At 42.7% G+C, this 25868-nt stretch overlaps 1 protein-coding gene across 1 annotated transcript in view; it reads right to left on the bottom strand.

The window, feature by feature from the left end:
• Window positions 1–25868, bottom strand: part of nlgn2a (neuroligin 2a) — a 195931-nt gene that overhangs the window by 75233 nt on the left and 94830 nt on the right. The window contains exon 4 of the mRNA XM_030076148.1: window positions 11491–11640. Within this exon, the coding sequence (XP_029932008.1) occupies window positions 11491–11640 (150 nt within the window). The remainder of the gene's footprint in view (window positions 1–11490; window positions 11641–25868) is intronic.

Genomic DNA, 25868 nt, shown 5'->3' with positions numbered 1-25868 from the left:
CAGTGGCTATTAACCAAAAAAGAGAGGGGGGGCTGAGATGATATGAGAGAAACGATGATGGGGGACAGATGAGTGTACGGGGAAGTGAGAGGAGGAGAGACGGCGAGAGACGAGATAGGTAGAGGGAACAAAGGGGATATGAAGAGACACGTACAGATTCAGACGGAGAGGCAGAGCTGAGTGAAAAAAGTACACAATCACCACCCACTCAAACAATTCCATCCAAACATAGTTTTTTAGATGTTTGGTGAACTAAACCAGAGCGTCTACTTTGTGTTCCACTGGCTTGTCACCATGTCAGCTAGGTCAACTTTAACCCCCTGTACCCCAAACCCGCCGGCAGGATAGAAAGACATGTATTTTTTAAAAAATCACCAAAATTCAACCATTTATCATAGCTGGAAGCTTTAAAAACCTATTTTTTCATCGGAATTTGAATTTTCCAACGGTCCCTGAATGCAACATGTCCGACTTCCTTTTAGCGGTAGAAAAAAGGACGAAACTACGCCTAAAAAAGTGATTTTTCATTCGAATCATTTTATTACACATGCTTCATTCAACAATTCACCAAAAAATAGTCGTTTACTCAATCCAGATCATTCAAAAAACAGAAAATTCTGCGGTCTTCAGCTGATCTGAGACATCTTGATTGATTCAGGTGAGCCCAACAGTCGCGTGACTAAAATTCACTGAATTTCAGTTTGCAGGCAACAGTAGTAACATGGAAGGGCACAAGGCAGTAAAAACGCCTAAGTTTATACAGGTTGGAAAAATGTTAATATTTCAGGAAATACATCATGTGAAGCCCTACTTCTTTTTTCCTGGATCAGTGACACTTGTGGGCACCTGAAAAAATGTTCTGTACATTTATTCCAGTTTTTCTCGATTTTTGTAAAATAAATTATCAAAAAAAATCAGTTTGCCTTTTTTATTTTTTTATTATTTATGGCACTATAACTCTTTCATACTGTGTGAAAGACCTTTTTGAATGACTCAATGTGATAGCCACAGCTGTGCTGTTTCCATAGAGGTGCAGCACTTGTAACTGCAGTGGAAAAACAAGCCCACAGTGAGCCAAAATGTGAGGGGAGCAGAAAACACCCCAAAACTGCTTGGGGTTCAGAGGGTTAAACTATTGGACAGTAACACTGTTTATTGTGTATCACTAAAGTCTGATGGCAAAACAATGCAAAAGGTTGTCAGTTGGTAGTTTCTTACTGCATCCTCTAAATATCCAAATGAAGTCAAACTGTCCAAACACTACATCCCACCTCATTCCAGCGATTTGTTATTATAACAACTAGTTGCTGTACGCTCTTCTGGCTAAGATGAGAAAAGTTTGGTTTATCAAGGTGGCAGTACTTCCACTAGTGTGAGGATAGAAATATTGGACACAAGCACTGTTTGGTTTTCTTGATCGCTCATAGGAGAAGGACCAAATTTTACATGCACAAGTTTTGTTTTGTTTTTCTGTAAGGCTACCCAGTCGGGTTTCCATCAAGAGAAACAGCTGAAACCACCACTCAGTGCATGGAGGAAGAAGTTAAACATGTTCAGGTGTATTCTTGTAAAGTAAGAACTGCGAGATATTCCCTCAGCTGATCAGTCTCCTTGGTCTGACCTTACTCCAGATGTTCAGTGGCCGGTGGGAAGCCTGCGACTTCTTTCTTTGAGGAATGAGCCCTACATGCCTGGAGAGACTGGCAGACGCGTCGTTTATATCTGGATGGTGTGAATGTATAGGCAGCGAGAGCAGGAGAGGAGAGGAGGCTAAACAAGGACAGGGATGAGAGAATGAGGGAAGGGAGGGATGGAGGAGGCAAGGAAGGTGAGGAGCAACGACGTCTGTGCAGAGGAGGGCAACAAGAGAAACACTGGGAGGGCTGTCTGTGACGGTGTGTGTGTGTGTGTGTGTGTGTCAGTGGCAGAGGGTGCCTTTCTGTGTCTCACGCCGCCCGTGGGAATGTGTGTCAGCCTGTGTGTGTGTGTGTGTGTGTGTGTGTGTGTGTGTGTGTGTGTGTGTGTGTGTCATACAGGCTAGCTGAGGTGCTAATACCTCTTTCAGAGAATATTGGACCAGTAGTTATTACCGTCATCTCTCTCTCTCTCACTGTCTTGCTGCTGATCTCATTTTCAATCTCTGTCCCTCGTTCTCAGAGTGACACTGTAACCCCCCCAACATACACACACACACACACACACACACACACACGCTCACACGCACACACATACATGCATGCACACACACATGCACACAACACTACAGTCCCGCATCTCTCTCCTCTCACACAGAGTCAAGAGGACTTTGCTCATCGTTCTGCCGGGGGTTGCTATGGAGACTGAGAACGGTGTGGCGTGCGCGCGCGCGCGCGTGTGTGTGTGTGTAAGTATTTGGGAAGGATGTTCAGCCTGTGTGTCTTAATATCTTCTCTGGTCCTGTCAGGTCGTGTTTCACACCACTGTCTGGTTGTGGGACCGCACACACACACACACACACACATGCATACACGCATGCACGCACACACACACACACACACACTGAGGACCCCCCACTGGAGCGTGGAGCGGGCATTTCTCACCCCACACTCCCCGAATACAAATTCACTCGCTCTATAAGGTAATAGGACACTCTGTGAATGTGTGTGTGTGTATGTGTGTAAGCATGTGTGCGGCAGGACCTTGGAACCATTTTAGGGAAAATTCATCCCGAGTACAAAAGACCATCTAGCCGGTGTGTGTGTGTGTGTGTGTGTGTGTGTGTGTGTGTATTCTTTCAAATTACTGAATGAGGTGTGCTGAAGAGATTGCACCATAAAGCATAAGATACCAAGTCTATTGAGCCTGTACGTGTGTGTGTGTGTGTGTGTGTGTGTGCCGACACATATTGTCTAATTGTGCTCTGCATGAATGTGTGCTCTGCTGCAGATTCCAAAGCGGGTCTGCAGGTTTTATTTTTAGCATCACAGACAAATCACAGACCCTCTTCCCTCTCTCTCTCTCTCTCTCTCTTCTCCTGCTCTCTGCCCTCCATCGCGTCTCCCTCGCTGTCGCCTTCTCCTCACGTCTCAAACTCTCTCTTGCCCCACAGCAGACACACACACACACACACACACACACACACACACAATACAAGTCACGTACAGTACAGTACGTGTGCACACACACCCACACATGTCAAAAAGCTGCTCTAAGCTGTGCGGCGCTTTGTTCCACCTCTCTATTCTCATCATCATTGTCCATGTCGAAATGAATGCTGTCTCACTTTCATCTCCCTCTCTCTCTCTCTCTCAGGACGGCGGAGGGATATAAAAAGCTCATTGGGGTGGAGGTGACGTATGTACTGTAAGCACGTCTGTCGCTAAGGCAACCGAGGCAAGGTCAAGCGCTCGTGGCCCGCCGAAGCTTTTCATTACATATTTAACACAGTCCAATTCCCTGCAGCCGAGCCAGGCCGGCGACTGGCTGCCCCTGATGCTGCTTCCTCCTCTTCTTCTTCTTCTTCCTCTTCCCTTGTGCAGGCACTTTAGCCGCTTCCGCTAGAGCAGCTGTTGTGGGAGTTTGGCTGTCTCGTTCATGTACAGCCTTTAACGCAAACCGCCATGAGCATATGGATGAAGTCGGACGTGTTCCGCTATTCGAATGACTCTGCCGTGGTTAACGTTTCCTTAGTGCATGAATATGTGAGAGAGAGAGAGAGAGAGAGAGAAAAGAATATGTCTCTCAACCAGAAGCCTCAACTGTTGTCACTCTGCCTTGCATTCTTTCTGGATTTAATTTTTTTTTTTTTTTTTTTTTTTCTTAAATGCACTCATTCACACACACACACACACACACACACACACACACACACACATTATATTCATATACACTGTTTATATGTATATATATATATATATATATATACCATTTATATTTATATATTTATATAGGCTGTTTATATTTTTCTTTATATTTTTATATTTATATATTCATTTTATATATATTATATTTATTTATTCTATATTTATATATATATGTATATATATATATATATATATATATATATATATATTATATTTATTATACATATACTACTTGTATACTACTTATATACATAGGCTGTTTATTTATATTTATTATATATATATACGATTTATATTTACATACGCTTTTTATATTTATTTATATATACTGTTTATAGTTATACATACTGTTTATATTCACACATATTGTTCATATATACTGTTTATACTTATATTCTATATTCTATATATACTTATATTCTATATTTACACTTCTTTTTTTTACCTTGCTTTATTTATTTATTTAGGCTTATACCAGGACCTGAGTGCTAATTTCGTACCACTAGCATGTAAATGTGAGCTGGTATGACAATAAAGTTCCTTGAATCCTTGAACACACACACACACACACACACACACACACACACACACAAAAGAGGAGGAGAAGAGGAGCGAAACACACAAAAACATACACAGGATTTACCTTTAAATGAACCTAATCCAGAGTGACTTAATCTAAGTGCAAAAAAATAATATCCTTTAATTCCTAAATCACCAGCATGACAAGCAGGCAACAGTTAGCAGAGCAAAGGGTCAAACCAGCAGTACCCAGACAACAGAAAGGAACAAATACTCCTGTGTTCCTCGAGGAAGCTGTTTGTGTAATGAACGCGCGAGGCAAAGAAAGAAGCCGAGCAGAAGATTTGTTTGTCTTCAAAGGACAGACTTGAGATCAGATGCAAGACGAGAGGGAAAGGTAGAGGAGGGTAAACGGCGGGGCTGGGCGGGGTGTAGAGTCATTTAAAAGTGACGCCAAAGTCCGGAGTGGTGCTGGACGGCCGCCCCGCCGCTGGGAGGAAGCAGGAGGGAGAGGAGCTGAGGATGGGCGGATTGATGGCCAAGTCGCCACAGGGGAAGGGAGATCTAAATGGCCAGGAGTAGCAGAGCGCAGAGCGTAAGCTGTGGAGTAAAGCTGGAACATGGCCTGGAGGTATTGGGGCGGGGAGGGAGGTGTGGGGGGGGTGCAGCTCACTTTATAGCCTTGTATGCCAGCACCGGGGTTTTAAACTTCACACTAAGAGCCACAGGCAGCCAGTGGAGAGACTACTACTGCTGAGATGTACAGCACGAGTTGTTTTAACCCTAATACATCTGCCCTTTAATATATTCAAGTTTAACATACTACAATAAAAAAATGACATTTATATAAGAAATGTATTTTAACTATTCTGGCCTGTTTGTTGCTGCTGTTTTGTGTAGGTAAGTTATTTTTTTTTTTTTTTTAAGTTTAGCTTAAATAATTTGAGACACTGCTTAAGACAAGCAGTATTTATTCTAAGAAAGAAATATTTTTGGCACCCCAGCCTTCATTACTGTTTGTGGATATGAAGTCCACTTTTCCCTTATGTAATATTCTTGTAGGGGACGTGAAACTATTCATCAATTTTAACCACAAGTAATGTTGGCTTCTAATTTGTAATGCTTTGTTTTTACCAAGAGAATGAAACATTACATTATCAATATGTTTTACGGACATTTTTGTGACGCTATCTTGATCCAAGGGAATGAACAGGGAGACTTTTGGGAGGTCAGAGGTCAGAGCATCTCTGCACCTGGTACGGATTCTGGAGTAACTTCACGAAAGGTTTTGCAGCCATTAAACCGTCACAAAACAGGGGAGAATGATACAGAAAAAAACACAAAAAATGTGATTCACAAATCTCCCACAGTGAATGGAGAGTGCCCTTAATTTGGCTGGAAATAGCAACACAGTGCGCCATTGCTGCTCATGCATTTTTTTAATTAAGTTATCCATATGCATTTCAGCGCAAAAAATGGACCCTCTCTATGCAAATGAGACTCATTACGGGGCGAGTCCAATTTACAAAGATCATCGCTAATCCCATTCGTAATTAAGGTGGAAATTTTAAGACTTTCTAAAAGCTGGCAGTAATGGAAGTTTAAATGGGAAGCGATGCGTACACTTTCCAATCACCATGGAGGATGTGACTGTAGCCAGGCAAAGGCATCACCAACATCTTGGGGGTGGTAGATAGAGTAATATGACTATTGGCAATAAGAAGCCAATGGTAAGTTAAAGGCATTTACATGATTGCAGAACGTGACAGCTCCCGGTAACACTCCAAATTAAGTACTTATTTCATTAATCCAGAGAGAATTGTAGAAATCTAATTTCTTCTATTTTTTTTAATGGCATCTTTCCTATCCAGACACATTTAAAACAATTACAGCCATGCTTTTGATCCACCGCATGATGATGTTCGTCACAACCCTAGGCCTTCTCGATCGCAATTACAAAATGTTTCAGGTGCTGCTTTCGGGACACCCACTCGAAGACGGAGTTGTTGCATCCCCAGCAACCCAGGGTTTTTGGATGATGATACACACAGAGGATTGTTGGGGACAGGCAGTTCTTAATATCACAGAATGGAGAGAGATTAACACGGGAGCTGTCTGAACCAATGCACCAAAACCACCAAAAAGAAGACCGTGTACCCATTTTGGCAGCTGGTGCTGGTTATCCAAGATTTAACCTAGCTGTGCCCACACTGGACGAGCTGTACGTAATTGCACAGCGCACTGAAAAATGATGACACAGCATCCTTCATATAACAGGCTGCAGATAGAACACAGACCTGCCCCACCACTTTCAGATGGCTCAGCAGGGCAGGCTGTCATAGAGGCAGTTGCATCATACAGATAGTTGATGTAGCTCAGTTCCTTTCTACCTCCACGTAACATGATGCTTTGTCACTAATTGTGATCAGCGCTAATTGTGTGCAATTACTTGATTTGCATAGTTTCTTTAGTGAATTGGATGTTAAAATGGCATGTGTGATTCAAGTGCTAAAAATGGTTAGCATCAGTTAGTATTTACTTGTGAATATGCCTCTCAGTAGCTGCGGTTACATGGACAATATTTCTTCAACCCGATCAAAATCATCCTGATTAGAGATTCCAGCTTAACTGTTTACATGGATGCTAAATAAAGTGATCAAATACGATGTGCCGTTCCATGGCCAAAAGTATTTAATCAGACAGGCGCAAAGTGGTTCCACCTGCTGGGAAGCATCTAATCCAGTGGTTCCCAACCCCGTCCTCAAGGAACCCCTGTGCTGCAGGTTTTTGTCCCAGCTGTGCTCTCTCGCACCTGATCCATTTAAGGGCTTCATGCTGATTGATTGAAACAGGTCTTCCTGAACAGGGTGTGCATGAAGGTGCGTGGGCCTTAATTGGATCAGCTGGGCCAGAGTAAAGCTGGCACAAAAGCCAACGGGACAGGGGTTCCTTGTGGACTGGGTTGGGAACACTGGTCTAATCTGCCGGAAATATTAATATAATCCAGGCTAAGTCATGTTCGCCAATGGTTGCCCTCACATCTGGTCGTCCATAAGACTGTAAAAATGGACACTGGCTGGGTTGTTTTGACTTTTAGCTGTGTAATAAGCAGCCCTCAATCTTTTCCAGCACTTTTTGATTTGGGTGATGAATAGGTGGATTCCAGCTTCTGTCATCTTTTCAAACACTTGTTTTAACAGCTTTACAACAAAAAAGTTGTATCAGCCACAGACCAGTTGTGTTTCTGTTGTTTCTCATGTTTCTGTCCCTCCTGGAAACTCGCCACGTCACTAATGTCAACCCCATGTGGGGCGAACATGCCCAGAAAGAATATATTTATTCCAACCAAAGAGAAACAATCAGATTAAGTGTTTACATGGTTATTAGCTGATAATTTTCCTGTTAAACGGATCACAGATTAGCACCTCACATCTACCTGTAACTGCACAGATTTAGCATTCTGCTTGTTTTTGTTCATCAACTTGTCATACCAGACATACCAGAACGCTCAGTTCACAAAACATATTCATAACCTCAGATTTGTGAAGAAAAGGGCTGACAGAGTCTGTATGGTTGAGAAATCTCAAGGATAAGCACTTCTCTCAGCTCATAATCCACATGCGCGCGCACACACACACGCACGCACGCACACGCGCGCGCACACACACATGCATGCTGTATTGAGCATTAAATTTAACAGCACCACCACTAGTTCCTGTATCAATAATTCCTGCACTGGCCCTTCCAACTCAGCGTGTCCAATTGCTGAACCGAGAACACAAACACACTGGGAGCTTTCGCAGTGTGTTCAGAATGCACACATTGATATGCATGGATGCATATGCAGCTACACGTGCTTGCTGCACACCACCACTAAGCACATAAATACACAATTCCACCCCCCACGCCGTGCTACTGACTTCTCTGTGTGTCATAGTAAAATGCCATCCATCATATAGGTTGCATGGGGCGAAAGATGAGTCACATTTATCCCAATTGCAGCCAAATTGCACTGGATGATGCTCGTATTTGGGAGATAGCTGTGGCTTTACCTTTGCATACAAATGACAACAGTCCACTCTCATTTTCCTTTTTCCTTGACTGAAACAACGTAGAGAGTGTCACAGACAGTGGGGTAAAAGAACAATACAGGAGCCAGGGTGGAAGAGAGAGAAGTAGAAACTCAACAAGAGGAGGAACTGAGGAGGGCATTACCTAATGGGCGCATTTTATTTTTCCAAGGGATCAATATGGCCAAGGTGGCTTCAGGGAGTGAGGATGTGGGCAGAGTCCCTAAATACTTCCTCAGTGTCTCTTTTTCATTGCTGATACAAAGTCTGAGTTAACAACTTGAAGTGCCTGCCAATATTTCCAACTCATTTTCCCCCCCTTTGAAATCCACACTTTCATTAATAATCCACTTGTTTGGATTCATTCTGAACGGGATTGCTCTTATCCGTCTGAAAACACTAAAAACCAGGCTCAAGCTGGAAGAAAAACACTCCACTGCCCTTGCCACTAGAGAAAGAAATAGTCAAGAATATGGCGGGGTTCTCCCAAAAATACTTCCTTTTATTAGTCTCCATGCTCTCGTAACAGTTCACCCAGCTGTTTAAACTTGTTTTTCACACAAATTACTAATTCACTTTAACTGTAAGTGCTCTGGCCTGTCAGAAGTAAAATAAAGAACAAAGCCACTGGTTACAGAATCCCTTGCAGATGATTATATGTACATACTTCTTCTTCTTTTTTTTTTTTTTTAAATGATAAATATGTTTTATAGATGATGTGTGTAGTGTCTTTTTTTTTTCAAGGTGTGATCTGACAGGAAAGCTGCCCATCAGTTTGCTGTAGAGATGGGCTGTTGTGATGGCTGTGTCACATCAGTTAAGAAAGACTATATTAACCCCAGGCTGCTACAATTAAATGTTTCGCAAATTAAGTTTTGGCTGCAAAAATGAAATGTGCTCACATCATAACATGATCAGATGTCTGGTTCTGTGTTTAAGACCAGTGGTAATTCAGTAACAGTGCATTACAGACACTGGATTAGCTCATTCCTGTTCTCACATGTGCATTTATTCTTTATTTACAGTTTGCATGTGTGCAACTTGTATGTGGGATAGAGGCCTATAGTATCATGTACAGCAGCATACTGTACTGCTCCTAGCAGAATCAGCTGCTTTCATGGCTGCTTCAGGCAGTTTGTGCAGGTAATAGAGACATTTGAGATTACATTTCTTTATCCACTTGCAACAACAACCACTGATGAATCCAATAAAGAATGCACCGACAAACACTTTCCGTAATTACATGCAAATGAAAATTTGTCAACATTGTAACTGCTGTGTAAGCGCCCAGAAAAACAACATGGTAACGTCCTTTAAAAAAAGGAACAAAACAAAAATAAGGTAGCCTTGTTTTTAAGCAGCTTCCAGGAGCCCACTTTCTTCTCGGCTAATGAAATCTCTAATGCACTTAGCTTCCTTTACTTAGCACCTGCCTCCTTGGAGGCATGTTCCTCCTCTCCAAGCTAAATTACTTGGTCTCAATGGAGCGAGACAGAACACATGGAGTAACAAAGAGGTGAAGTGGAGTGCATTTTCAGGAAAAGGATGACAAGCTCTTGCTGCAGAGCTGAAGTGACAGACGATACCCTTTTTTTAAAACCTGACTGTGGGAGAGCACAGGTTGCAGTGTGCCGCACTCAGTCTGTAAAGCCACCCTGCCTACCGTCCAAATCCCTCGTTTCCACTGTACTGTGTGTGGCGATAACACCTGAAAAAGTGCACCGTCACCATGCCTTCTGCAGCTGTAACACCCTGTAAAGTGAATTTTTCTTTCTTTCTTTCTTTTTTTTTTTTTTTTTTACAATCGTCACTTTTTGTGCAATGAATTATACCACTTGGAAATAGACATCTAGAGGTTGGAGGTGCTCGGAGAGGGCACGCAGTTAAAGTGAAGAATTGTGAGATGTATTTCCATGTCAGTAAAAATGCCAGATCTGTATCTGATTTGCATGCTTGTTCCCCGTCCCTGAATTCCTTCTCATAAAGAAGCTCTCTATGACAGCCAGAGCTGGTGACCGGACACATGACTCAGCAGACGAGAGCAATCAACAACAGGTGTTTCCAGAAATACAACTGTGGCAGCTGAAGTTGGAAGGTTGGGAATATAGTATCTGGCAATACTTTCATAATTATTGGCTAAGAGATAATATAAGTTTGCGGCAGCAGTAGTGAAATTTTAGTGTGCTAAAAATACAGGGACAGATTGGAAACTGGCTTTTAGCATTCTTGAGCTAATCATTAGATGTGTTTTGAGGTGTGTCAGTTGTAATGGAGAAGATTTTGTCTGACTCCCTGACTGATTGACGCCCTGTAATTTTCTAGCCCAGAAGAAACCAATTTCAAATTGGATTTGTGGCTGTATGACGCCGAGAGAAAGTGTGTCTTCACTTCTCATCACGTGTCAACCTGTTGTGCGTCCAGGTTCTTTCCAACTAGGGGTTGGAAAATGTTGCTGTCGACTGAAAATAAAAACTGGACCTCATGGAAACTGAAATACAACAATATCATATCAACTTATAAAATGAAACTAAACTAAAATGAAAGTAGTTTTCATCTATTTTCATTTATTCATTCTATTTTTTTTTTGTATTATACAATACCCATTGCATATACAAAATGTCTTATCTGAACTTATATCATTGTTCTTCAAAAAAGAGAACACCTGTGCCAAAAATAATAAAAGTGGAGCTGAAACTAAGTCAACTGCGTTGCATCTGGGGAGGGGTGCGCATGATGCATGGCGAGGGCTTGTCGCTCTCTTGGTAGATCGAGGCTTTCACAGCTAACAGAGCGATCACAAAAATCAAAATGTGCAGTCTAGAATAATCAGCAAAGGAAATCCATAGGGAAGTGAGCTCTCAATGATCAGCGTCTGGATAGGTTTTCATTAGACTGATGAATTCTATTGATGCCATCCATCAAGGACTTCTCAATCAATTCGGAAAAAAGGAGGAGTCCGTTGAGAGAAATCGACCTTGCTCCTTTGTACATGTGTGCATGTGTGTGTGTGTGTGCGTGTGTGTCTGTGCTCTTGTACTGCAATGTAAAAAGTTACTCACCGAGCACGCCAAGCCGGTAGTTCATGGTCACCACGATGACGTTGCCGTAGGCCGCCAGGACGCTGGCATCAAACATGTTTCCAGTGCCTTCCATGTAGGAGCCTCCGTGAATGAACAGCATCACGGGCTTCTTCCTGCGGTCACGGATATCTACACACACACACACACACACACACACACACACACACACACACATAAAAGAATGTAGGCAGGGAACAGAGAGAAGAAAAGAAAAAGTCAATAACTGTATTTACGCCTCTCACATTCTCTTTGATCACACATTGTGTTAGACCATAATATACTGTGCAAACAGCAAATTGCTTGGCTGGGTGAAAACACAACACCGTATCAGAATCTAAACAGCGCTATTCCATGTGGTTGCATCTCAGTTCTTGAGAAAGGGATTTTTTTTTTTAAATGCAATTTAGATTTTGCGCAATCCTCCCAGCCACAGGCAATAAAGTCAGACACAGTTGCAAGAGTCTAATCAATCGTTTCCTGGTGATTAAAGGTACAATGTTAAGGCAACTCGTTGGGCATGGCTGCTCGCTGAAGTCGCCCATAGAGTTGACTTGTGTATAATCACTGCCTTGTGATCACTGCTCTGCGTTAACCTAAAAATCACGACCGAAGAGCTCCACATGAAAAAGGCAATATCCGCCATTCAAGAAAATGATTGCCTTTTTTTCATGGCATAAATGTTTCTTATGAATTATTCACGGTTAAAAAAAAAAAAAAAAAATCCATGGAGAAGGTGATTAAATGTAACAGCCAGCACAGGAAGAATGATTGTTATCAGTATTCTCAAGAAAAAGTGAACAATTGTCAAAGCAGTGAGATCATGTTGGTTGCTTTCAGTGCAAATCAACTTCTTTTGAGGAATCTTTCTTTTGCCATTTTCTTGATACTTGATGCTACATGCAGATCTGCCTTATTAATAATGAATCTTTATTCAGACACATAGTCCACATAAGAAATGAAATTAAAAAATAAGAAAACAGACGAAAAAAGTGAAGAAATACATTATACAGTGCTTTACCATTAAATTACCATAAAAAAAGAAAATGTCATATATACATATATACACATACACATAGAATTATTCTGCTGTCAGTCAACATAATGACACTTTCCTAGAAAACACATTAAAAAAAAAAAAAAGGATTTCAGGTCTGATGATGAGATTAGCTAACTTGTGTAGATGGATGTTGTTTTGAAGTGTTGAGCATGTTGGCTCACTTCAATCCCTTTTCTTAGAAAACACTGCATATAATTATTTCATATATCATCAGTATGTTCAAACAGCTGATGACAGTGACGATAAAGGGAGTTTGGTTAAAAATGGATGTGCAGTATTTCGGAGTAAAACGCCACAGTTGAGATGCTTCGACAGAGGCCTTCTCCTGTAGCGCTGTGTGCAAGTGGGAGAGTCCCTGATGGGCCCTTGTTGACCTTTGAACCCGAGTCTCCCAGCTGACTGAGAGCAACGTTACTTTTCCCTGCTAGGAGCGTATGGCAGCATATGGCACAGAAGACTGTGGCACGCTGACAGCCCCTGCTGGCTTGTGCGTGTGTGTGTGTGTGTGTGTGTGTGTCTAGGCCTGAGGATATGAGAGAGCAGTAGTGCAGAACAGCCACATAAATAACCACTACAGCATCTGTTAGAGACAGAGAGAGAGAGGGCGGATGAGAGACACAGAAAGACATGGAAGAGAGAAAGAGAAAGACAACCTGATTAGATGTGTGAAATACCTGCTGAAACATGGACCTTATGGATCATGTCTACAAGGGCACCAACACAAAACACACAACCAGAAACCCCCCGTGATGTACTAATGCATCACAAACACACACACACACACACACACACACATTAACAAACAGGGCATACACACATGCCCATGCGCAACAGCAAAATTAATGCCAGTGAATCAGACAGACAGACACACACACACACACACACACACAAGAGGGAGAGGGAGAAATTCTCAGGCAGCTGCAATGGTGAGTCGCTATGGCAACTGCTTCAGTTTGACTTGTTTCTGCTTCTCCCCTCTCTCCCTCTGTCTCTCCCTCTCTCCCAACATAAGCCATTCCATCACGCCGACAAACTCTCATTGACTGTTGCCATGGCGACATATTGCACTCGCGCATCCCTAACCCCCTGACGCCCTTCGCCACGTCTCTACCTGAATCTCATTTCATTAGCCGCAAACGACCGCACGCACACCTCTGACGCACGCCCACGCATCTCTAACTCAGAGGGATGAAGATCGACAAGCATTGATATCATGTGAGACTGGGCACAGATGCATCGGTGCGGGTGTGTGACACGCACGTGCATGCACCCATCGACACACACACACACACACCGAGTGGCCTGTCACAGTTGACCTGCAGACTTTGTGTCCATGGATCAGTTACAGGGCGAATTGTTCTGGCACAATGACAGATAGGCGCTGAGGCCCCGGGGGGCTACAAGCTCTCTCTCTCTTCCTGTCTGTGCCTCTCTGTCGCTCTGTCTCGCTCTGTCTCTCTCCGCCTCTGGCTCTGTCAACTTTTCACCACAACAAAAAGTTTCCCATGCAATGCTCAAGGATGGCTGGGTGGCTCGATGCCCCGCCTCCCAAAAACCGCTTGTTTTTCCCGAATTCTGCCAGAACTCTCTCTACGGAGGCTTCCCACTCAACCTCTCTACTTTCCAAATGTCTGGATTAACAAATGTTTTTTTAATATGGTCAGAGAATGTCAGGGTAGGTGCTGGGTTGACTAAACTTCAGCAGTCAAAACAAAGTGATCCCACACACTTTTCCACATTTGGCAATTATTTATTAGCAGACAACAATTCAAGCTGCTGAGGCCTTTGTCAGGTCAGACCTGGTGACCTGACCTGAACTGACTGAGGCCTCAGTGGCCTAAAACGTTGTCTTTGAATAAATAATTGTCTAACATGAAAAAGGTATGGGATCACTTTATTTCCACTACTGAATCAAGAAAAAGTCATTAAAAGGAGGAAAGATTTTCCATTGCAGAAGCTGACTGTCCTGGGGCAGCCCAGCAGCTCACCTAGTCGAGCGCGTACCACAGATCAAGGATGAATCCTTGCGGCAGCGGCCCAGGTTCAAATCTGACCTGAGCCCTTTGCTGCATGTCATCCCCTCTCTCTCCTAAGCCTTTCCTGTCTCTCTCTACTGTCACTCTCAAATAAAGCAGAAATGCCGAAAAAATCATCTTTAAAAAGGAAAAAAAGTTGAAAGTCTTGCTTAAGTATACAAATTTATGCAGGACGGTGCTCCAATATCTAATTAGATCTACTGTACAGGTCATATCTGCGGTGTAAGTAGGCAGATTATATCAGGTATTGAGTGTTAAGGTTCACAAGAATGTGTCTAATATATGCAGATGTATGTATGTGCGGTGCACTTTTTATCAGACTGTGGTATGTGGGGGAGTTTGTGTCTGGACAGTCGACATAAACTGAATCAACAAGCTAATCAGGAGGGCCGGTTCTGTTTGCGGGGACTACACTGTGCTCTTTCCAGGAGGCTGCAGAAAGGTGGATGCTGTCCAAACTGTGCTCTATCATGGACAATGACTCTCACCCCCCCTCATCCACTGGCCGCAGTGCAGAGTACCTTCAGCCACACACTGATTCCACCAAGGTGACACATTCATTTACTTGGTTTTACATTTTGCAATTTACATTATTACATTTTACCCTAGTTACTGTGTTTAGTTATTTTATGTTTTGTTTTTTGTTTTTTTTAAATGTTATCCTTGAATCAGTACTTTTTTTTTTTTTTTTTAAATTGTATGCACTAGAGTTTAACATTGATTCAAGTATAGTATTTCATTATGGCATTTTATTATTTGCCATGAGGTGATTGTCGGTGTCTGTGTGAATGGATATCTCCTGATGAAACTATGCAATTTCCCCTCAGGGATTAATACAGAAAATAACAAGAAAAGAGTGGTTTAATTTCCTCAAAAAAAAAAAAGGGTACCGGGACTGATATTTATATCGGCATAATCCGCTTTGTTGGTGTTTGTTTTTGTGCTAAAAGTGTTACTTTGGGAGCTGTTTTGTCACACTATGGAAGTGAACAAACAATCCAATACTCTGCCAAAGTTCAGTATTGGTTTTAATGCCTTGCACTCCAGGCACTTGGTTTTCTTTCTCCATCTCATACCCACTCAGCTTATCCAAAACTAAATATCTTGAAGGTCAGTGTCGGTACTTCAGCAACAACATGCATCTTCATCCAGTTATTCAGTCTTCAAAGTAATGACTTCAGATGAAGAAACGCCACAACAGAGAAACCAGGTATTATTCTGACAATTATATAAAGAGAACAATACTTAAGACAAAATTAAGACTAAGAAGTCCAAAAAATGACTCCAAAAAGTCAGCGAAAAGAAAAAAAATATGTCTGTTGGCACACAGTGCTGAGCAAAATCAAACAAACATACAAAAAGACCCAAGAAAGAATGAGCAAAATGCTGGTGAGGGCCACTGCCCCGAGGAGCTTAGCGTGGCCACTGATCCTTTCAAGCAGAACTGAGAAAATAGGATGATTAGGCCCATACTTGTGCTGAGCGGTCCAGTTTACCACACTGCCCTGCCATCATCTCCAGGTCCACTAATGAGATGCCGGTCGCCGTCCCCGCTGCAATTAACCACTGATTGATTAGTCATGGGGATAGACGGCGGTCTGCTGTACGGCGTACGTCAGGCCTGGGTGCTGGTTTCATAGGAATCGATCAGTTTGTTGTGAGTAAACACTGACAGATCCATCAGGGAGGGCGCGGACCGATTGAACTGCAGTTAAGCGGTGGAGAGGAACCTCAGGGTGTAACCGGAACCACAAATAAGATGAAAGGACTTACAGTTGTGGAGTCTGAATGATATTATTTATTTATTTATTTATTTTTTAAAGGAAGAAATTCAAGGCTCAACTGAGTGTTAACCTCAGCTCCAACCTCGCAAGGCTTCCCTGGAAGCTGTGCAGGGCAGGGAGACATGCGTGAAGCATCAGCGAGGCTCCGGGGCAGGCTTTGTGTAGAGCAGACACCATTTAAAAAGCATATATTATTTCTAAATGGAATGGAAAGAACCGGCGCCTGCCGAGATATCATCTTCCCATACGTTAAACTGAGCGTGGAGAAATGGCTGCACATGGCCCTTTCCACACAGACAGCCATAATTAAAAAGATATTGAATCACATCGGGATGAGACGACGATTCAAGGGGGAATAACACAGCATATAGAAATTATATTTTCACCAAATTAGCATTTCCATTTTCCCATACAGGCTTGACTTACTGTATTTTTCCACCTCTCCTATTTTCATTTCCATGATTATGGATGAAGTGTGTGTCAGTGTGTGTGCACATGCATGTGTGGTTGTGTGGTAAAGATAAATATTGACCTTTTACACTGGGGTTTCAAGCTGTAATAATAGGGAAATTGCTCACAGCAAATGATTAACTGTCATCTGTGTGCAAATACACAGAGGTCCTTTGTAGTCTTGGTTCAGTTAATAGGAACTGTTACAGAGTGGAGCAAATATTGTAACGGTGAAATGGGAGGAATGAATTTGTGCGTATTTCTGAATTTGCAAGACCTGCATATTAAGTTCTGATCAGTGGGGGATATTGCAAAAGCTTATTTTCTTCATTCATATTAAGCTGTTAGAAAAACGTGTATGCATACACTAATCTAATCATCATATAATCTGGACTGGGGCTTTTACTGTAAATTTGCAATACATTGTGCTGGTTAAGCACAATGTATTGCAATTTTTTTTTTTGTTTTTTATTAAAGCCCAATCCCAGCCCAGATTTGTAATTTTAAACAGTTTTTATATTCAGGAAAAAATATGCAAAACAATGTTAAAATAAATATTATATTAACCAAGGGGGTCTCGTACTTTATTGGTGAGCAGCAAGATTTTTTTTTTTGACTTGAGCATATTCATGTTTATATGTTGAATATTATAATGCCAAAAATGCCTCACAGCAGAAATAAAGCCAGTCTTGGTGTGCTGGCATCACAATGCAACAACAGATTGAGGCTTGAATTTGACCAAACAGTGAGCTGGTCATAAGCAGCCTGTTATGAACTGGACTGGGCCAGTAACAACCAAATTCACAAACTAAACTGTCTCTAGCTGTCAAAATCAAATTGAGAGTCTTGGTTGGTGTGTGTGTGTGTGTGTGTGGGTCAATAGGAGGTCAATGGCAGGCTGATGTAATGGAGGGCCGGAGGTAGAGACAGACGCGGGGTGATGAATAGGATGTGATGAGATGCACAGCAGCAGAGCTGGCCTATAGGCCACTGAGCCGGGCGAAGGTTTAATCGTTAGAGCAGTATGGATCAAGGCAAAGGCCACACTGATTGCATCTGGGAGATGTGTGTGTGAGAGTTTGTGCGTGTACCAGGATTATTATACTTGTGAGGACTAGTTTGGTTTCTGGCAGTGCCGGCTCCAGCCTTTTGGGGGCACTAAGTGCAAATATCTCGGGGGCCCACTGTTTGAGTCAGTGAGGAATTTGAGAAAATGAACACAACAAACATTGAACACAAAGCAATCTATTTATTTCAGTTAACACAAGATACAACAGCAGCACAGTCTTTTTCATCACACACAATTTATAGTTCCCCTCCACTCAAGAATGTGTTTTTCTTATTATTATGTGCCCTAAAATATCTGACCTTGACTACACTGTCTTATCTATGCAAAGCTTATCACTAGAGAGGTGTTTTCACAATCCTCTACTGAAGGTGGAGGTGTCTGTATGCCCCTAAAATCTGAGAGTCAGACGTACCCTGGGTGAGCTAGATTTGGTATGACACAAATCTGACAGCCAATCCTGTCAACTGACAGTGTGGTGCTTTCCATATCATTAGCAGCAGCTCTGCCACTTGCAGAGCTGGACTGCTGGTCGTGTTTTGTTTTCAAAAAAAAAAGAGACCAACTTGAAATGACTGCCTCACAAGAACAGCATTAGTGTGAATAAGAGATTCACTGACAAAAATGTGTTGTTGTTTTTTTTTTCATGGTTAGGTTATCAAATATGGCACAATATCCATGACTGGACAGGACTTCCACGTCTTGTGAACTGAGCTCTGGTTACGAGCTAGTGTGTGAGCACGCAGGGAGGTGGGCAGGGACTATTTGCATATTCATTGACCTGTGCATTTTTAAAGAGGGCAAGGTTTAGTGGTGCATTTAATGCAATACTGATGAACAGAGGTGCTTTTTAGGGGCTTGATAAATGACTGGAGGGACACTTTTAGAAAAGCAAGCACATTTTGTCTAGTCTAGTCTAGTTTACTTTGGCAATGTTGGGGATCTAGTTTAATGGCTTAGAATTGGGTTAAGGTCGTGGCAAAGGTCAGGGTTCGGCATGCAGAGGTGAGATGTAAGGTCAGTATAAGGTCATAGTTAAAGAACAGTCCACATATACACAACACACTTGCCTCACTTGCTTCACAATGTAAGCACTGTCAAGCCCTTGCAGCCTCTAATAGTGATTAAGGGCTATGCAAATAAACCTGGCATGACTTTTAATTAGACACTTTTATGACACACAGCAAGCATTCACAATGGCTAACATTACTAAAAATATGTTCAAAAGTCTGTTTCTTAAATTAAGAGAGATGCTAAAACCAGATGTTTCCATAATCTTTTATGCCAAGAGTCTAACAATTATTAAACCAAAGACCCCGATCTGGCAAAGGTATTTAGATTTTTGTCCTTCGTTTTGTTTTACTACATAATTAAGTTTTACCAACCTCTGACTTCAGCGACGTTAATCCCAATGCACTTTACTTGTCAACATCCTGAATAAAGCATGCGTAATAATACCAGCATATGAGAATAATTGACTGCTGGAAAATCTAACATTTTTCAACAAATATCTTGTTGAAAAATGTAAATTTTTTAAGCCACTGTGCCAAGTTAACAGCAAGAGTGTCTCCAGAAAACTGGTATGGTTGCATCTGGTCATCTGTCTGTGTGTCAAAGTAGTTTGATGCACCAGTTGACACTTTTACAGTCTGCTGGGTTATCACAGACTATTGGTATGTTGGAAAATGCATTTGTCCCGTGGTTCCAGCCTGTGCATGTGTGCTCAGCATATGGCTGCCTACAGTAAATGCACTGACAGAAAATACTGTGCCTGCCGTGTGTGTGTGAAGATCATGGCAAATTCACAAACTACATGTGTGAGTTGGCAGGGCAGCCATCAAAGCAGACATAGGAACACAGAATGCATAAAGAAACGTGGGCCGGTGGGAGGTGGTCAGAGGAACAATGCTCCAAATTTTTCAAAATGTCACAGAAAAAGAAATTATTCAAATTCTGATTTTGAAATGGTAACCGATCGAAATATAGATGTATCATGAGAAATAAAAATCTCCAAAAGATGCACTTTATTTGTGAGTCTTGAGCACAGATTGGCGCACACACACACACACACACACACACACACACACACACAGAGCCTCCACATCAAGTGCTGCTCTTGTTGCCTCTGTTGCTGTCTGTCTGAGCTCTAACACTGGAGCTATGGGGACCAGAGAGGAGTTGGGCTGATCCTACAGTAGCTGCAGTGGTGTTTGTACTGTCTGCGCCGACTTCTCTGTCCCTGACAGTGAACAAACACCCACCTCACACACCGCAACACACAGCAATATGCTGCCAAAGTACAGACAAAACAAAAAAGTGAAGCGCTTCAGCTCAAACATGAGACATCTGCCATCTTGGAAAATGACTTGGAGTGAAAGATACATCTCACTATGGAATATTATTGTTATAACCCAGTTAGCGCTCACTTTATTTTCCAAATGCGAATGCAGGAAATGCAGACTCTGTAAAAGCAGAAGTAATTTTGTGTTGTTTGTGATTCCTCACCTTGTACAGACGTCTAATAACAAATCCTGACAATGGCAATCAGAAATGTGCGCTTGGTGTATATGCCATCTTACAGTAAAATCAGACTCCTGGAGTGTTTAAGAAGGGATTATTCATATTACACCATTCCCCAAGCCAAGCCAAATTCCAAATTGAATACGGGATAAGTATTGTTGCTGAATAATACTAATAAAACTCTATCTAATTTGAGCTCTAGACACGCACATCTGCACACAAATGCATGCAAAATGTCCAGTTTCATCAGGATGTCATTCTGGCAGCCTTACACAGTGGGTAGCTAATAGTGTTGTGGCTATGTGGTCTGCCAAAGACATTTATAACACAGCTGACTCACAATCCACCACGAAAATGGCAAGGTCTTTTAAGAAAAAAAAAAAAAAAAGGAACTGTCTTTCCTCAGTGATTTCATGGTGCGAGGTGGTTATTTTTGTGGTTTTTGTAACATGGTGAGCGTTTGCACCCTTTGTCCTTTGGATTTGGAGCCGAGCACCTCCAGCGTCTGCTTTTCCTGGCCAAAAGTTTGCTTTTTTTTTTTTTTTTCCCCTCAGCAGATTAAGTGTGGGCGAGGTAAAAAAGGAGCAGAGGGAGGGAGAGAGAAAAAAAAAAGATGAGTGGAGCCACTGGGACCAAGAAGAGCCGCTCTAGACTGTCTTACAACAACATACTCTTATTAGACTCAATAACATCTACAAAGAAAAAAAAAAAAACAAGTGCACTCCTCTCTCATTTTCTCTCCCTGTCCATCTGTCTCTCTCTTTCTCCACTCAATCTACCTCTAATTCTTTGCCTTTCACTCCTGCCACAGACAAGTGCTCTTCTTTCTCCATCTCTTCTCCTTGCACTCCTCCATCTATCTTGGCCTCTCTTTTTTTTTTTCTTGCACTGTTCACTCTCTCCAGTCCGGCCACCGACCCGTCTTCTCCACTCGTCTGTTTTTTGATCTCTATTTTCTCCGCGCTAATGCCACTCGCCCCGACTCCACCACTATGCTCCCTCCACCTTTCATCTCTCCCTCTCTCTCTCTCTCTCTCTCTAGCTGTCTTAATTGGCTAGCTTCTTGCTGTGAGAGTCTATTTGTAACCTTTCTCATCCCTCGGCCAGAAGCCCAGTCTGTTCGAGCTACTTGTTTTTATTCCAATTTCACTTAGTGGTCTCTCTGTCTCTCTCACTGTCTCTCTCTCTGCGTCTGTCTGTCTCTCTCTTGCTCTCTCACCTGTGTAATGCTTACGTCGCCCTGTCGTACCCTTCCTACTCAAATCCTTTCTCACTGTATCTTTATGTCTCTTTTCTTCCTCTTCCTCTTTCTCCTCTCTCTTTGTTGCAGGCTTTTGTAGCATTTCCATTGTTCAATTATGCCCACCTCCTCTCTCTCTCTCTCTCTGTCTCTCTCTCTCTCTGTCTCTCTCTCTCTCTCTCGTCAGTGTTATAAATAGTGGTTGGATTAGGCTGACTTTTGTTTTGCTCACTATTAGGGACCGGATCAATTCCACAAATTGAGTGGATGGGGAAGTGAATGCGCACACACACACACACACACACACACACACACAGGCAAACACACAGCCCGTCTCTGTCCTCCAAAATGCCACAGTGACAAAGACGATACAAATACGGGCATTGTCCTCATTTTCCCAGTGCTCCCTTCTCTTTTCTCTTCCATTTTCCACATCCCTCTCTTCCAGCCTTAAGCCTTTGGACTTCAGTTGACCCCTCTAGCTCCTCTCCTCCTCCTCCTCTTCCTCCCCTCTCCTTATTCTCTCCTTCATCTTGTCACTCCAAACCCTTCATTCAACCATCCTAAAAAAAACAAAAACAAAACCACCCTATTGTACGTGTGTGTTTGTGTGGGATAGCTGCAGCCCTCAGTCCAGATTCGCTGAGTCACGTTTGAGGCCGCTGGTGGAACACACACCTTCAGCCGCATCCCAGCCCATTTAAATATTCATGTGCTAACAACCACTTTGTGTGCTGCTTAACAACCACTTTGCTTATCTATTGTTAGAGGACGATATTGCCAAGAGGAAAAATAGTGTGCAATTATCACTGATTAAAAAATAAAAGATTTCTTGAACATTAGCGAGCCTTTTTTTTCTTAATCACAGTGTGTGTTTTACTACAGTTTTTATGCCTCCACTTTGTATTATACCTGACAACACTTCTTTGCTGTTCTATAATTACTGTAAACACTGGCCTCTCGTGGCTCTTTGCTTCAACGCCATCCTAAAAACAAGTCTTGTGTTTGACAACTCTTTGTGTGCATGTGGAAATGCTCCTGTACTTCTGTCTAAAGACCTTTTTTTTTTTTGTTTGTTTTACAAGAAAGTAAAGTGCCTCAAAGTAAGGACACTTTACTGATCCACACATTTACCAGAGCTTAATTAGGGGTTAGGTTTGTGTTTAGGCTTGACGTTAGAATAAAGGATTAGCTACAGGTTAGTTAAAGGTGTTGTGGTGAAGATTAAAGTTTCTTACTTGAAATGAATTGAAGGTCTGCACAAATATAGCCATGCAAAGTTGAGCTGAGTTGAGTGTAGGCTGAAAGCTCCAACACCTCTACCTACTTTTATTCAGTGCAATCAAGACATTCCACAAGATATGGATTCAAATTCTTATTCATTCTGAATCAGTCGCTCACTTCACAACGTGTGTATTATCATTTGGCACGAGTACATTCTGTTTAATGAGCACCAAGGGTAGAGGAAGAGGTGAAATTCTTGCACAGTGTTTTGTAGTCTTATGTGTGTGTATTGCATATTACGTTCCAAATACTAAAGTTAGCAGTATTTAGTGTTCATCTTTATTCTTGGTTATTGTTTCCCCAAGGAGGAGTCAGTAGGTTGGAAAGTTGCTTGACATCCCTCGGCTCATGTTTGTGTTTGTCGGGAAACTCCTGAGTGTGTATGTGTATCCATGTCTGGGTGCCTTAAAGGGTTTAAAACCCCAGGAGGGAGGAGAACGGGGAGGGTAACCCTGAACCTGCTCACCTTTGTTGCCTTGTTCTATTTTTCGGTTTGTGCGCCTTCGTCGATGAAGACTTGGAATGAAGAAATCCTTATGCAACCTTGACTTGGCCAGATTCAGCTGCCTTATTCTATCTTCAGCAATATGCATGCACTTCTAGTCTTTCCACATGCACATTTGTGTGTATCTTTGCACATGTGTGTGTGTGTGCAAATGTACTCATTCAACCATGTTCTAACCCTCTGCTCCTGTTCCTCCTCCTCCTTTTCTATTCTCTATCCTTTATCCTCACGCGACCCCTCATTATCTCCTTACCCACCTCCATCCCTCCTTCCCTCCCTCCTTAACGATCTGCCATTACTGGGACTGGCGTTGCAGCCCTGGTTTCATGGGGCGTCTGGGGTCTAATGGGTACTGAGTGAGTGTGAGTGTGTGTTGCGGCGAGGCCTTGGTGGAGAGGCTGGGATGCGGTGGCTACCCTGGGCTCAACCAACGGAGACCTTCGCGTACAAACACTGGCACTCAGACATGCATTATACATGCACACGCTTGCACGTGCGCACTCGCATACAGAATATACACACGTGCCAACACATTCCGGCATTCGGCTATTCATCACTTGCTTGGACTACTCTGCACATTTGCATTTGCCCTTTTGTGTTTTATTCTTTATTTATCTTTCACATTTTAATTTATAGCTTACATCTTAATTTGTCTTGCGAGGCACTCTGTAACTCCATTCTGAGGGTTTTCTAAATGCACTCTGAATGTGCGTGCCATCATTACTAAAACACAAAATAACTCACTCACACGTGCAGAAACAGGTGAAAAACACACCTTAAGTTATGCCAAACATACATATGTGCACATTAACATGTATACACATGCATGTACCCAGAAACACACAAGCGCTAACAAACTAAAACAACAGTGCCAGAGCAATTGTTCCAGTCCTGTTGCTAGCTAATGGCTCCATTCAGCAGGCATTAGCCACAACCTCTGGTGGAAACATACATACACACACTCACACTGGCCTCCTCAGCTTGTATGTGCATCATTTTATGTGTCTATGGTTGGGAGTGCTTAGCCATTGTGTGTGTTAGTGGGTGTAATGTATTCCTCTTCTATTTGTGTGTGTGCGTGTGTGTGTGTGTGTGTCTTGCCTGTAGCGGGAGCTCCACCAGGAGGAGCAGAGAAACAATAAATTGGGTCTGGAGAGTCTCCCCTGTCTTCTCCATCCAGACACCAGCGTTCCCATTAACTGCTGCTGTCAGCTCTGTCACTACCCACCGCTTTCCATCTCATACATAACAATACCTGCTTAATTGGAACGCTAGTCCGAGACTTACAAAACAATGCAGGTTGGAGCGCGGCTACTGAGGGAAGCGGCGAGTCACAGAGAGACGAAACAAGCTGCGCTGAGCCGCGGAGGCTGGTGAAAGTGAGTGGCACTTTCACAACTTAACGAAGCAACTTTCTCGATATGTAACAGCAAAACTGCATGTGTGCACACCGAGAGGCTGATTCATCTTTCCTGCTGTGTGTGTGTATGTGTGTGTGTGTGTCTCCTCAGCAGGCATGCAGTTTGTGCTCTGATCTCTGGGATCTACCTTACAGCGGTACTGCCAGAAGCCCGTCTACACCTCACCACAGGGGTGCACTGGCGTGTGTGTGTTGATGATGTGTGTGTGTGTGTGTGGCTGTTCATGTGTAATTAAACATATTTACCTGAATGGAAATCTTCCTGTTTGTGTTCCATGGTACCCTGGGCGCCCTGTGGATTAGCAACACCCACTAATCTCGCTGTCTTGTCTGGCTCGACAGGTAATCTGATGGCGGAACGGCAAATTCTACTTCTGCTTCACAGCCGACAGACGCTCAAGCTCTGATTGGTTTTCCGCCATCCCTTCACCACACCCACGGCTGCCCTCCATCTCTGCATCTAATCACACTCTCGGTCTCATGCACCTGCAAAGGCAAGCAGCTGCTGGCGGATGACAACACCCTAGATTGTAACACCCTCCTGGATTATGACAGATGGAAGCCAAAACTCTCCCCGTGATGATGCCAGTGTCCAAAATGAACTTTTTGGCTTGGTAAAACATACCAAGGATGATTTTCTTTGCCAGCCAAAATAATAAATAAACATTTTGCATGGGCAAACAGGTCAGCCAACTGTGTCCTGTTGCTGTTTTGTGCACATAATCAGGTACCGTGTGGCAATTTCAAACTTGCACACTCGGTTCAACAATGGATCAAAGTCGTAATCCATCATTAAATGGAACATGATGAAACTCCTCCACATGCACGCACCACAGATAAATGCATTCATTTCCTTCAGAGCCCAGTGAAACCCAATGTGTGGATGCTCAATAAGCTTGCCCAAGAAAAAGCTGGCCAAGGATTTTTATTTTTATCTGCTGTCAGTGACCAGTCAGACTGTCACTCTCTCGTTTCCCGTTTTATCCTTCATTGTT

Source organism: Myripristis murdjan, chromosome 18 (assembly GCF_902150065.1).
Source record: "Myripristis murdjan chromosome 18, fMyrMur1.1, whole genome shotgun sequence".
NCBI lineage: Eukaryota > Metazoa > Chordata > Actinopteri > Holocentriformes > Holocentridae > Myripristis > Myripristis murdjan.
Note: the sequence above shows the minus strand (reverse complement) of the source record. Positions and strands in the feature narration are given on the sequence as shown.